General features: G+C 37.2%; 1 protein-coding gene across 2 annotated transcripts in view; it reads right to left on the reverse strand.

Moving 5' to 3' along the window:
• The window catches only part of GABRG3 (gamma-aminobutyric acid type A receptor subunit gamma3), a 96173-nt gene extending 85218 nt beyond the window's left edge, over window positions 1-10955 (reverse strand). For both annotated transcript variants that reach the window (XM_082736023.1, XM_082736022.1), the window contains exon 1: window positions 10824-10955. In XM_082736023.1, coding sequence (XP_082592149.1) covers window positions 10824-10941 — 118 coding nt within the window. In that variant the 5' untranslated portion in view covers window positions 10942-10955. The remainder of the gene's footprint in view (window positions 1-10823) is intronic.
• Window positions 10956-15940: the final 4985 nt, after the last annotated feature.

The raw sequence follows: 15940 nt of genomic DNA on the forward strand, positions 1-15940 counted from the left end.
GAATGGATAAGGAAGATGTGGTCCATACACATTATGGAGTATTATGCCTCCATCAGAAAGGATGAATACCCAACTTTTCTAGCAACATGGATGGGACTGGAAGAGATTATGCTGAGCGAAATAAGTCAAGCAGAGAGAGTCAATTATCATATGGTTTCACTTATTTGTGGAGCGTAAGAAATAACATGGAGGACATGGGCAGATGGAAAGGAGAAGGGAGTTGAGGGAAATTGGAAGTGGGGGTGAACCATGGGAGACTATGGACTCTGAAAAACAACCTGAGGGTCTTGAAGGGGCAGGGGGTGGGAGGTTGGGGGAACAAGGTGGTGGGCATTAGGGAGGGCACATATTGCATGGAGCACTAGGTGTGGTGCAAAAACAATGAATACTGTTGTGCTGAAAAGAAAAAAAAAAAAGAACATATGGTCCATATATACAGCTGAATATTATACCTCAATCAGAAAGGATGAATACCCAACTTTTGTATCAACATGGACGGGACTGAAGGAGATTATGCTGAGTGAAAAAAGTCAAGCAGAAAGTCTCAATTATCATATGGTTTCACTTACTTGTGGAGCATAAGGAATAACATGGGGGCATTAGGAGAAGGAAAGTAAAAGTGAATTGGGGGAAATAAGATGGGGATATGAAGCATGAGAGATTGTGGACTCTGAGAAATGAACGGAGGGTTTTGGAAGGGAGTGAGTTGGGGGGATGGGTGAGCCCAGTGGTTGGTATTATGGAGGGCATGTATTGCATGGAGTACTGGGTGTGGTGCATAAACAATGAATCTTGGAGCACTGAAAAAAATAAAATTTTAAATAAATAAATAAATAAGACCTCGTCAAACAAAATTTAAGAAAGTAAAAAGATATTTTTCTAACAGGGATTCTCTAAAACGTCATCAGAGTACTGCTGGTGATCCTCTATGTTGCAAAATGCCAGACACACTTAGCCACACAACTGTGTTTCATGAATATTCATTAAACTGTCTTAATTGTTTACACCTAAATTCATGCTGGATTTGGCCAGAAAAACACATACAGAACAGCATACTGGGGTGTGCAGGTACAGCATGTTTTCTCATCCTTGGGGCCTCCAGCTACCACACTCCCATGTCACATTATCTTCAGTCCACAGAAATTTCTCACAGTTATATATGAGAAATATTCCTTCCCATTTATTCCAGCTGCACTTTCTTTCAAACCTCAATTGTAACCAGAGGTTTAATTGGGTGTTAGATTAATGAATAAATGAGTGGTTGGAATGAATGAATGAGTGAAAAAATAAATCTATCTATCTATATATAAAAGATTATGAAGAGGGTGATCAACATGGCAAAGTTGGACATTTGTCATGATGCTGCTTTAGGACTTTAAGGGGTTCATAGTACCTCCTTTTCATATCCATTAGGTTGGATATGAATCCTATTAACCTCGCATTTCTATACAAAGAAGAATGCTTTACCTGGGAATTCCCTCAGTAGGAAGTGGGGTATCAAGTCAGATCTCCCCAGCTGCAGTCATATTTGTAAGAACATTCTGGGGATCCTAGAAAGATGATGTGAAGCTAAAAATAGTACTTGGAAACATTACAACACAAGAATGTGAATACCAAATAAAGAAACACCTAAAAGAAATATTTGTATTTTTAATTTTATTTTGTAAACACTCATCCTACTAGTGAATTGATATTATGGTTCACATAGTCTAAGTTTTTCCAATAAGCAACAACAATCTGTGAGAATGATATTGTTGCTGTGAGCCCATTGATGGTTAACAGTGCAAGTAAAAATTATCAATTAGTAAATATATGAATTGGAATATTTTTGAAATGTAAAGTTCTTGCTATAGGTGTGATTATACAGAAGATTGACTATGGCCATAAAACTTTTAAAAAGTGGGAGGGAGACAAACCATAAGTGACTCTTAATCTCACAAAACAAACTGAGGGTTGCTGGGGGGAGGGGGTTTGGGAGAAGGGGGTGGGATTATGGACATTGGGGAGGGTATGTGCTTTGGTGAGTGCTTTGAAGTGTGTAAACCTGGTGATTCACAGACCTGTACCCCTGGGGATAAAAATATATGTTTATAAAAAATAAAAAATTTAAAACAAATTGTGAACTCAGACTTACTCTAATTTTCTTATGGACCACAGTATTTGTAAAAATAAATAATCTCATTTGAAGGAAATTAGTATTCTCCATGATAAAAATTTAAATAAGAAATAAATTTGCAAGCTTCTCTGTGGCAGAAAGCATTTCTTCTTTTCCTCTCTTATAGTACAGTCAAGCGGGGTATGTAAATATTCCATATTTGTCCAAGGTAAAAGCTCAATTATTGACTAGTATGTTGGATTTTTGAGGTTATCTTTTTTAAACTTTTTCTCTAAATTATGACATTAAGTACCAAACTGTCTTCTAAATTAAAAAAAAAAAAAAACCCTCAATATTATTATACGCAAATGGAATGCCCAAAGTGATGTTTTGCAGATTGGTAATGCTACCCAGGAAGATGTTGGATATTCCATCAAAAAAAAGCCCCCCCGGGGGCACCTGGGTGGCTCAGTGGGTTAAAGCCTCTGCCTTCAGTTCCGGTCCTGATCCCAGGGTCCCGGGATCGAACCCCACTTGAGCAGGGAGCCTGCTTCCCCTCCTTCTTTCTCTGCCTGCCTCTCTGCCTCCTTGTGATCTTTGTCAAATAAATAAATAAATAAAAATCGGGGTTTTTTTTAAGATTTTTTTTTTAAATTTTTATTTTTTATAAACATATATTTTTATCCCCAGGGGTACAGGTCTGTGAATCACCAGGTTTACACACTTCACAGCTCTCACCAAAGCACATACCCTCCCCAATGTCCATAATTCCACCCCCTTCTCCCAATCCCCCTCCCCCCAGCAACCCTCAGTTTGTTTTGTGAACCATAAGTGTCTCTTTTTTAAAGATTTTATTTATTTATTTGACAGAGAGAAATCACAAGGAGGCAGAGAGGCAGACAGAGAGAGAGAGAGGAGGAAGCAGGCTCCCTGCAGAGCAGAGAGCCCGATGCGGGGCTTGATCCCAGGACCCTGAGATCATGACCCGAGCTGAAGGCAGCAGCTTAACCCACTGAGCCACCCAGGCGCCCCAATAAAAAGCTTTTTTTAAAAAAGTATTTTATGGTATAATCCATCTCAAAAGTGCAGGATTAAACACAGACTGATTTATTTAAAATAATTCTTCTTTGTGTTTAGACATATTGGACATCTTCAGGAAGAGAATGCTATATGCACTGTTGCCTAATTTATCACCATAGTTAAGAAACACTTTTGCTGACATAATGTTGGTATCTTGTAGTATACTGGTGACCATAGAAAATGCTGGGGAGATGCTGAGACACCTGGCTACATGTGAAGTGCCAACAATAAGCTCTCCCTTCACCTCTGTGCTCCTGCAGCAGTTGGTGGAACACATTTATATTGACACATCTCTCACTAAATTCTAAATCTTTAAGGTAATTGTAAACATGAAGACTCCTCAAGAAGTGTCCAGCACATTTTAGTTTTTCCAGGAACCCTTTTGCAACTAAAAGAGTTAACAGATGATTGAATCTAAGAATAGTAGTTGAAAATACTTTAAAGGGCATAGCAAAGTTTGTATAAAAATATTCAGGAAGAAATCAGCTCATTATGAATATTTCCACCACTTCCTAAATATTTTAGCATTTTCTATCATGATATTTTAACAAAGAAATAACATTGCCTATATTTAAAACCTATATTTAACAGCTCATCCCATATTCATAAAGCTTGCCTTGGGTTCTCTAGCAAGAGTAGTTCATATAGGCTTTGAAGCATTTGAGTTCAACCAATAACTTGCTGTAGGCACATTACTTTATCCTGATGAGTGTTGGATTCCCTAACAGTAATAACGTGTGGGCATTGTGAAGTCCAAATGAGCTAATTCATATAAAACTTTTAAAATAATGACTGAGATATTACATATTAGGTGGTATTATTATAGTCAAGGTCTTCCAGCTCATTGTGCTGTATCTGAGATTTCCCAAGTTACCAAACTGCTTTACGGATCTTTGGGGAAAATGTTATATTCACAGCTTTACAGCCAGTTGCCAGAATTGATATTGCACCAAGGTGAGATCTCAGGAATCTCCCTGAAAGTGCAGGTGAAATGCAACAGCTATATTCCCTTCAGGCAAAGAACTTCACAAGCTGGGACAATCAGGGAGGGATCCAATCTCAGGCAGACATTATTCCAAAAGCTACTTGATCTAGATCTGTTCTTATGGGTATCACCCTTTGATTGTTAGTAGTTACAGACATGCTTGATTCTACTACATGATTCTACAGAAACATGAACATCAACTTGTTCAGCCCCCATTTCAGATAAGCCAATTAGATTTGGAACCATATCAGCTATTAAGGAAACTTAGTGAGAATTTTTCTCCAGAATATCTGAGTCAGTCTCATGATTCCCTCCAACACATGTCTAATCCTCTTTGACTGATGTGATCACATATTTCTCCAATATGCCTTACTTCATTATCCTCCATTTTTAATGTATTTGTCTCATCTCATTTATACATAACTTACTAGACTTGCTCATTTAAATGACAGAAAGTCTTTTAAATATAATACTTTTCCTTCTTATTGCCTATTTCTGAGTCAACACTCGTGATTTCTTGTCTAGACTCACAAATTCCTCTGAACTAATCTCCTTGACTCAAATATTTTCCTTTCTAACTTATTTAAGAGAGCATCACTAGGAGTCAAGCACAGTTTACATTCAACATAGACAATAACTCCTTTGTGTAACACACAAAATAAGATAAACATAACACATATATAAATTATATGATAGATTATATCAACCAGTGAAGGCAGAGATTGCTCGTAGGGTAGGATTCAATGAGAAGATGATTTTTGAGCACAGACTTACAGAGCATAGGGAATTAGTCATGCAGAAACCCTAATGAAAGTCATCCAGGCATAGAACAGTCCGTCAAAAGTCAAATGGTCAGAACACACTTGATACGGTGGGAGTAGTCTGAGAGAGTGCTTGGGAGAGGGGTGGGGGTCAGGCCATCGGGAGGTAGATCATGTAGGGCTTGGTAGGCCATCATGAAGACTGGTATTTCCTCTAAGTAAGAAGTGGAGTCATGAAATAGTTTTGAGGAAATAAATGCTGACTTCTATAATGAAATATTACTTTGTGGTGGACCATACATAGGCAAATCTAGAATCAAAGGGTAAAAGGACCTAATGCTATAAATGAGGAAAAGGGTGATGGTGAGTCAAATCAGGATAGTAGCAATGGAATTGGTAGAAACCACCATATTTAGAATGTTTTGAAGATATAATCAAAAGCATTTGCTGATATTTTGGATTTGATGTATCAAAGAAGGAAGAATTGATGATACTAGAGTTTGGGCCTGAGAAAATGAAAGGATAGAGGGCCATCAACTGGTAAGGAAAGACTATGGGTGGAATTGCCTGTGAGCATTAGTTTGGGACCTGCTGAGTAGAACTGGTTTCCAAGGCATCCCAGAGAAAATCCTGAACAAGCATTTGAGTCTATGGGGCTGGAATTTTTGAGATGTTTGATCTAGGAGTTAAAGATGTAATTTTGGAGTTAACACCACAGAAGCCTGTATGAGACTCACAGAGATGTGAGTATAGATAGAAAACAGAACTCTGGGGCACTGCCAAATGAATAGAAGGTGGAGAAGATGGAGGTCCAACACAAAAATTCAGAAGGGGAGGGCACCTGGGTAGCTCAGTGGGTTGAAGCCTCTGCCTTTGGCTCAGGTCATGATCCCAGGATCCTGGGATCAAGCCCCACATCGGGCTCTCTGTCTAGCAGGGAATCTGCTTCCCCCTCTCTCTCAGTCTGCTTCTCTGCCTACTTGTGATCTCTGTCTGTCAAATAAATAAGTAAGTAAATAAATAAATATATAAAATCTTTATAAAAAATGCAGAAGAGACATGAGGAGGAGGAGAACCAAGAGAGGAGTGTCCTGGGAGCCAAGGGAAGATGAGTCATGGTTAGAGAAGAAGGTTTATTGTTGTAGAGGACCCTGGTGACCCAGGGTTACCAACAGTACTGGTGGAGAAGTGAAAAGGAAAGCTTGGCTAGAGTGGGCTCAAGAGGTTGGCATGGAGGTACTGGGTCAGTGAGACAGGATGATCTTTAGAAGGGTTTGCTGCAGAGGGCACAAATAAGGCATAATCTTGTGGAGGATGAAGGATTAGAATAACAGTGTGCTGGGCACTTTCTGTTGCCTCTCTGTACCTACTTTCTACTCTTTTCCACCTGCCTTATCCCCAGGAAGCTTCTGTCTAGGGTGCACCATATAAGTTCCCTGAACCTCGGCTTCTGGCTACTGGGGAAAAGGAACAGATAATGTGAGGTAAAGGAGGTTAAGCCATGTATCCTTAGGTTTCTGTCCTGCCTCTGTGCTGCAGGTTGGCTGGATTCTCTACTGAAAGTGACACCAGTTGTCATGCAGTCCCCTCACTTCTTCTATTTCTCCAGATTCCAGTAACCATTCCCTCTTCTTTCCTCTTCAGCAAAGTGGTAAAAGCTTCCCAATATCACTAACTTGAGATTATTACAATATGTCTATATTTGTTCCCTATTGTTATTGTAACAAAAGATCACAAAATTAGTGACTTGAAGCAACAAGAAATTTGTTATGTTGCAGTACTTCAGGTTAGAAGTCTGACACATATCTTGTTCGGTTAATATTAAGATATAAGTAGGGCCATATTTCCTTCTAGATGTTCTAGAATTAACTTCCTTGCTCTTTCCAGATTCTACAACTTCCCACTTGCCTTGGCTGATGGTCCCTTCCTCCATCTTCAAATCCAGCATAGCAGTTCCTCTCTGTGAGTTTCTTCCACAGTCACATTTCCTTCTGACTCTCTCTTCCACATTGAACTCATCTCAATAATCCAGAATAATCTCTCCATCTGAAAGTCAGCTGACTACCAATCTTAATTCCATCTGCTAAGTTAATTCTCCCTTATCATGTAACATGATGTACTCACAGGTTCTGAGAATTAGAAAATGGAAATCTCTGGGAACCATTATTCTGCCTACCATAATCCATTATTGCAATAAGTCATAAGCCCTGCCAGCAAGATTGTGCATAGTTTCTTACCTTCATTAACTTCTAATTACCTAGTTTGTGTATGTCACGTGTTGCATGCTGGAGACCTAACTAAAACAATTTAAAAAAATACGTTAGTGAAATAAAAGCTTATTTTTAAGTAGATGATAGTAAAGATCCAGTAGAAAGCAAAAAAAAAAAAAAAATGGTGTGAGTAAGAGGGAGTTTTGCTGGAGCAATCTCTTGTGTAGGGGAAAAGAACAGGATGTGGTGTAAATATGGATAAGCAATGGGAGCTCCTCTGCAACACTATGAGGGAAAGTTGCAATAGGTGGGCAAAGATGTTGGGACATTCTCTGATTTCCTCAAGATTCCAGGAACAGTGAGGAGCAAGATCACTAGTGGAAAGTAAAAGAAGGTGTTGCTGTCAGATGTTGGGACCAAGAACAAAGTAGGAACCCCTTCTAGAAAAGAGAAAGAATAAACAGACTAAGGTTTGGATTTTAATGCAGGTGATATTTATTTCTATGGGAGTGAAAATTCTTTTTGGGGGGTAGGGAGGGGATAAATCTTTGATATTGCTATGTGTAGCCTTCCAAAAGGTCATAATATATGAAAATATATACAAGCATATCTGTAGTATCAATATTTATAAGGAAGGTGGTTAAAAATACCTAAAAAGACTCTTTAGGAGAGGTGATAATGAATAAAAGATTGAGAAACACTGGACCATCACATACTATGATATGACAACCTCAAAACTCTCTTGAAATTCATGGATAACACCTTCAAAAGAGAGCAGTGATGAAAATAGTGTGGCTTATTTACTAGTGTTTTTCCCCCATAATGCTGTATGGTTGTGGTGTGGAATAGGTAGAGGACTGGATTTCACTATGGTTGGGTGTACACAAGAAAAAGGGGAAAAGGGACTGAGGGAGTGTGCAAAAGAGGGATTGTAATGATTTCTTCAGGATCTTCCACTGGGCAAATAAGATAGAGAGAATATTGGGCTGCTAAAGACAGATATGGGACGTGACCACCTTGGGCTCATTAAGAAATTTAAAAATGAAGAGTGTAAATCCATCATTTATATCTCCCTCTCATCTTCCAACAGTATCATCTGATTTATTAGAGGCAAGAGAGTTTGATTTTTTAATATAGATTAATTTCTTTAGAACATATTTTTTTTTGCCTATTTTCTAAAAGAGATGGAGTGATTAACAAGATTCAATATAATGTGGAGATTTATATAAAAATAAGGGAAGCCAAAGAAGAGGAGTAGATGGAGAACATTCATCAATGCTAAAACATTCATTGACTTCATGGAAAAAGGAATGACAAAAAAAAAAAAAAAAAAAAAAAATCCTGGGAAACATTCATTTCTTATTCATTAAGGACTGTCCTAAACATTGCTTCCATCTTGAGTACAGTTTAACTTAATATAAGGTCTATTTGTTATGCTGGTGTATAAATTCCTAGTTTGTTCATGAGTCTCTCATATCTATCATGTTTTTCCAGTGAGACCAAAAACTCCTTGCTGCCAGTGAATGTCTTCCACATATTTTTTAAACCAACAGTAACATAATAGCACTCCAACCTATCTGAAGTGTAAACTTGCTTCAAGTTTATGCATTCCTTGTTTGCAGAACTAAATCCCTTAATCTCTAGCAAAACTAAGTTACTTTCCTTGAGATTTGCAGACCACTGCCCTCGAGGAGTGAATGGCCAAACTTTCCCAGAAGATAAGGTCTGACTGCATTTGAAAACAGCTGCTACTGATGTCAGCAAGTCTTTTCAGGATCATGTCCACAGAGGACTAGCTCCTGGATGGATTCCCCCTCCCTTTTTCCTATGCCTTTCCCTTTAATACCTTCCAACTTCAGCTGGACAGGGAAGATGATCTTTGAGATGTTAGCCTACCATCGTCTTAGGTTTCAGCTTCCTGAATAAAGCAACCTTTCTTTTTCTGCCATCACACATCTCTTGAGTATTGATTTTTTAAAAGATTTTATTTATTTATTTGACACACAGAGAGAGATCACAAGTAGGCAGAGCAGCAAGCAGAGAGAGAGGGGGAAGCTGGCTCCCTGCTGAGCAGAGAGCCAATGCTGGGCTTAATCCCAGGATCCTGAGATCATGACCTGAGCCAAAAGCAGAGGCTTAATCCACTGAGCCACCCACATGCCCCTTGACTATTGATATTTCAAGCATAGGGTAGCTGAAGCTGAGTTTGGAATGGGTTTTCTGCCTGGTAAAAGTGTCACTTAGCATACAGTCACTCAGACTATTACCTTGACTCCGCAGCTCCCTCTATTTGTTGCTTCTCTGTGCTGGTATTCTCTTACAGTCCATTTCAAAACCCTATAGCAGCTGTGCTTTACTTTCCTTTGAAATTTCCTATCCTTTAACATCATCTTTCAGAAAACACCAAGAAAGGAAAAACAGAATCGACATTTGGCAATTTTTTTTTTTTTTTTTTAGCTTTTAAATGCTAGAACAATCCCCTCATTAAGTACCCTCCTTGAGCTGCCTTATACTGAAAGGTCTACGAGTGCATTTCTACCATTCAAGAATTACATTCTTAATGTAGGTGACTCATAATTGGGAAAAAGTCTCTCTAAACACTTCCCTTTTTGCTTTCTCTGCAGATTATTTAAATAAATTATGATTCTTTATTTTTTTAACTTTATCATTGTTTAATATTTAAACACAGATGGCATTTCTCACCTTTATCACCATGACACCTATAGGGAAGTTTTTTCTCTGTTAACCAGAGAGCCTTTCAGACTTTTCTTAATGTGTAAATATTCTATATTTTCAACTCTATCCAGAATTCAGGCTATCCTTTAAAGATATTAACCAGTGGCTATCAAAGTTTACATCTTAATCTTAGTCATTGATAAAACAAATTATTATGAAGTTTTAAAAGCTATTCATATTAATAATAAGAACAGTAGAAAGTTTGGTTCTAACCATCTGTGCCCCACATACTGGCAAAATAAACTAGTTGCAAAACAGTGGGTCATAGGAATAAATAAGTAGTCAAAACTAAGCAAAAAAAACCCTCCTAAAACAAAGCAAGAAGAAAAAACCTATAAAACAAACAAAAATCCCTAAAATACTCAAATATGCTAATAGAGGAAACATCTTTCTACCTAACTATGTACCTTATATTATGCACTTAATGATCACTTAATAAAATCAAACTGGTGGATAATTATTGTGCTCAGTATATTGGAAAAGAAATACAAAGCTCAAATAAAGGTTAAAGTAAAGGAAGAAGCTAGAAATTAAAATTCAAAGGACATTTCACAGCAGCTTCTTTTATGTGTAGATTCTCAATAATATTTTATTCATATTATGTATATGGAAAGTTGTAGAACTCTCGTTATTAGTAAAATCAGTTTATATAAATATGGTTGATAGTGGGAATCCTAGTTAAATTTATAAACATGATGTAAATGCCATCTTGATTAAAAAATAAGACAATTCTCATGATCATTTTTCCATCCCAATAAAACATTAAAAATATTTTCACTATTGAATCAGTTGTTTTGTCTCAGATATTGCCGAAGTATATGATTGCCCTAATATAACTAGTTAAAACATAAACATGATGAAATTCTACATTAAAGGCTTGATTATGCCTCCGGCACCAGGGGAAAAAGTCAGATTTTTTTTTTTTGAGAGCTATGTTTCCTTAAATTAATTCCTACCTGCAGATGTTGTTACAATTTCTGTTGTGTTTCTGAGGCCCATGAAGTCAAACTGATAAAGCCTCCAGGATTTCTGATCAGCTGCCTCAACTGAATTTTTTCTCCATCTGTAAATCATTTCTTCTTTGGGGTAGCCATCTGAAAATACAGAATAAATATTAACACTTGAAGACATAGTTTTATAAGAATAAAAGTCAAAATTATAATTCTGATCATTTAACAGAAGTTTAAATTTTAGGCCATATTTGTTCTCAAAAATTTCCTCAAAGACATTTAAACTCAAAAATTAATGGCTAAAGGCCACTCAACCCAGAGAATTCCTGCTACAGATCTTCATCAGCAAGATGTTCTCAGCCACAAGCCTCATTTATGTGGACACACCATATAAGAGGGTTACTGTCTTTATTTCTTTAACCTTGGAGAGCCGCTTTTAGTCACCATAGGGTGTGGTCATTTTCAAAATGTGGAGATCCTGGTCAGAGTATTACTAGTTTCCAGACTCTGAGATCTAACTACCTGGCCTAGGCTCATAATACCTTCACCCTTCCCCAGAACTTAGACCATTCAAATCTTAAGAAAGACAGATTCAATAAGGCAATTACTTCAGAATTCCAGAGGTCAACTGACTCTCAGTCCTGCTCTGACATCAGTCTCCAGTTCTGATCAGTGAACTTTAACTTTTATTATAAACCAATGCTTATCTTATTCATTCAATACTCCAGGAAGCAAGATACTAGTATGTTTCTGCTGCCTTAAGCCTAGGGTGACAAACTGCCCAGAGCCAAGTGTCATGGACAGATGTTATTATTAGGGCCCTTTGGGCTCCCTGACCCAAGCCAGAGATGGTGCCAATATCTACTTCTCAACTCCCAGATCTCTACTTCTGAATACCACTTGAGTAATACTTGTTTTCTAGAGTAATTGCCTCCAGGCTCTATGGTAAGGTCTGCTCCCTGGAGCAGGCCTAGATCCCACGTTGTCTTTCAACACATGATAGCATTGATATCATTAGCCCTTCACGGATTCATATAGACACTGATGGCGTGACTGTAGTAGAGAGAAATACATGCAGTACCATCCTGAATATGAAAAACAGCACACTGATAAATACGTACTTATACAAACATATTAATAAGTGGTTGGAGATTTCTAATTAGACATTGTGAAGATCAATTTGCAAATCTTGTAAAGACGATATTCCTTCCTGATATTTTCCCTTTCTTCCCATCAGTGCTAGCTAGCATGGCTCCCTCATTCAAAGACTAAAATTAAACCCTGGCATGCCCCCTGTTTTCTGATTGTGTATTGTTCTGTGAAATTATTGTCACCATAGCTGGGATACTTGCTGTCTTTTAACTTGACTATCTTGGTTTCAAGTCACTAAGACTCAGACCCAGACATTACTATGAAGTAACTAAACCTTTTATTTGGTCATAAGCCACTGTACTGCTTGCTTTATCTTCCTATTATATTATCATAATCAGAAAAAGTACTTTATGCTATAATTCTTTCTTTTAATTTGTTTTATTAAACAGCTTTATTGAGGTGTGATTCAAATACATGAAGCATGCACAGCTCAGTGGTTTTTAGTATATTCTCAGAGTGGTGTAACTTTTATAACAATGTAATTTTAGAATATTTTTATCACCCAAAATAAAACCCCAGACCCACTAGTAGTCAATCCCCATTCCCCTTCCTTGCCCGCATTGCATACATCACCTGTTTCATCCAGTTCTTGGAATCCACTAATATATTTTCTGTCTATATATTTGCCTATTATGGACATTTCATATAAATTGAATCATATAATATATTATCTTTTGAACTGATGTCCTTCACTTAGTATCATGTGTTTAAGGTCACTCATATGGAAGCCCTTGTTAGGATTTCATCCTTACTTATTTATTACCCAGCAATATCCCACTAAATGAATATACCAAATTTTGCTTATCCATTTGTCAGTTGATAGGCAGTGAGTCCACTTCTGTGCTTCTATGAATAATGCTGTTATGAATGTTAGTGATTTTTTTTTAAGCAAATAAGGACTTCACATATCTTTAGGATGAAAGGTAGTTTTGCAACTTGGGGCGAGGTTTCCACTGAATTAAGCTATTACCTTCCCATAGAAACAAGGAGATTGGGATATTATCTTTCTTGGTTATATTTTAAAGAAACGGTTCCCAGATCCTTAAGAAAACCTTTAAAAAGATTTACATCTTGTTTCAGATTTCCTTTCCCTTAATCCAGACTTTTTTCTCCTCCATTTTTCTATCTAAGCAAATAGCAGTGTTTGCGTACCCACCTAATTTCTCAAGAGTTAAAAACACTTCTGTATGAGATTTTGTGCTGACATAGTTTTCAATTTCCTTGGATATGTAAATAGGAGTGAAATTGTTGAGCCATAAGGTAACTCTACACTTAACATTTTTGAGGAACTGCCAGACCGTTTTTCAAGTCTATACCTTAAAATCCTACCAGCCATGCATGAGGGTTCTAATTTCTCCATATTTTTTCCAACATTTGCTAATGACTGTCTTTCTAATTATAATAGCCATTGTGGGTGTGAAATGGTACCTTGCTATTTAATTTACATTTCCTTAACAATTGATGGTATCGGGCAATTTTTCATGGGTTTATTCGTCACATATACGTCTTCTTTGGTGAGGTATCCAGATTTTTTGTTCATTTTTTAATTGAGTTATTTGTTTTATATTGTTGAGTCTTTTTTTTAAATTTTCCAATGAACTTTTAAAAAATTTCTTTATTATTTAAATTTCTTTTCAGTATTCCAGAATTCATTGTTTATGCACCATACCCAGTGCTCCATGCAATATACATGCCCTATACAATATCCATCACCAGGCTCACCCAACCTCCCACAACCCTCCCCTCCAAAACCCTCAGTTTGTTTCTCAGAGTCCACAGTCTCTCATGATTCATCTCCCCCTCCAATTTCCCCCAACTCACTTTTCCTCTCCATCTCCCCATGTCTTCCGTGTTATTTCTTATGCTCTACTGATAAGCGAAACCATATAATTGACTCTCTCTCTGCTTGACTTATTTTACTCAGCATAATCTCCTCCAGTCCCATCCATGTTGATACAAAAGTTGGGTATTCATCCTTTCTGATGGAGGCATAATACTCTATAGTAAAGAAAACAAGACTGGGGGCATCACATTGCCTGATTTCAAGCTTAATTCCAAAGCTGTGATCAACAAGACAGCATGGAGCAAAAATAGACACATAGACCAGTGGAACAGAGTAGAGAGCCCAAATATGGACCTTCAACTTTATAGTCAAATAATCTTTGACAAAGCAGGAAAAAATATCCTGTGGAAAAAAGACAGTCTCCTCAATAAATGGTGCTGGGAAAATTGGACAACTACATGTAGAAGAATGAACCTCAATCATTCTCTTACATTATACACAAGGATAAACTTGAAATGGATAAAAGACCTCAATGTGAGGCAGGAATTCATTCATTCATCAGCATCCTAGAGAAGAACATACGCACTAACCTCTTCAACATTGGCCACAGCAACTTCATCCAAGATATGTCTCCAAAGGCAAAGGAAACCAAAGCAAAAATGAACTTTTGGGACTTCATCAAGATCAAAAGCTTCTGCACAGCAAAGGAAACAGTCAATAAAACAAAGAGGCAACCCAAGGAATGGGAGAAGATATTCACAAATGACAGTACAAAGGGCTGATATCCACGATCTATAAAGAACTCCTCAAACTCCACACACACACAAACAAATAATCATGTAAAAAAATTGATGGTTTCACTTATTTGTGGAGCCTAAAAAATAGCATGTAGGACAAGAGGAGTTAGAGAGGAGAAGGGAGTTGGGGGAAATTGGAAGGGGAGGTGAACCATGAGAGACTATGACTCTGAAAAACAACCTGAGGGATTTGAAGCGGTGGGGGTGGGAGGCTCGGGGAACCAGGTGGTGGGTATTAGAGAGGGCACGGATTGCATTGAGCACTGGGTATGGTGCAAAACAAGGAATACTGTTAAGCTGAAAATAAAAAATAAAAAATAATTGGCAGAAGACATGAACATACATTTCTCCAAAGAAGACATATTGTTGAGTCCTAAGAATTATTTGTATATTTTTGGGACAAGTCCCTTATCAGACATGTTGTATAAACATTTTCTGTCATTCTAGGCTTATCTTTTGATTTTTTCCTGCATTTTTTAAAAGTTTTGCTAGTTATAGAATTATTGGTTGCCAGTCTGTTTCCTTCAACATTTTGAAGCTCTTATCTGTCTTCTAACTCCATGGTTTCTGATGAGAAATCATCAAGTTGACTCTGCTGTGAATAGGTATGGTTCTCTGAGTTCATTGGAGTTTCTTGAGCTTCTTCTGGTTATTATTTTTTCCAATAATTTTGGCCTTATTTCTCTGCTCTTCTCTGAGACTTCCATTCACTGTATAATGGTAATTTTTATGATATATCACAGGTGTATGAATTTCTACACATTTTTCTCCATTCAGGCTTCATTTTATTTCTCTTACTGGATAATCTTTACTGGCCTATCTTCAAGTCTGCTGATACTTTCTTCTATTTCCTCAAATCTGTTGTTGGTAGCTGGCTAGTGACTTTTTTATTTCAGTTATTGTACTTTTTAACTCCAGAATTGTAATTAGTTTCTTTTTAATAATTTCTATCTTTGTACAGATATTCTCTATTTAATGACACATAGTTGTCAGACTTTCCTTCCCTTTAATTCTTTGGACACTGGTTTATTTTAGTTCTTTTAATCTATGTAAAATAGCAGACTTAAATTTTGTCTAGTACATCCAACATCTGGGAGTATTCAAGGATTATTTCTGTTGACAATTTTTATCCTGTGTATGTGATATTCTTTGCCCTTTTTTGGTAGGTTTTGTAATTTTTCATTGGAAACCAGACATTTTAGATAATACATTATAATAACTTCAGTATCAGAACCCTCTCTCCACTCCAGAGGTGGTGGTTGTTCTTGGATTTCTGTTTTGTTTTCTTCTTGTTGTTTATTTCCTTAGTGATTCTTCCAGGCTAATTTGAAAATCTGTATTCTCCACAGTGTGTAGACACTGAGTTTCCTGCTGTATTTTGTTGTTGTTGT

Source organism: Mustela nivalis, assembly GCF_964662115.1.
Source record: "Mustela nivalis genome assembly, chromosome: 6".
In the NCBI taxonomy this organism is placed as follows: Eukaryota; Metazoa; Chordata; class Mammalia; order Carnivora; family Mustelidae; genus Mustela; species Mustela nivalis.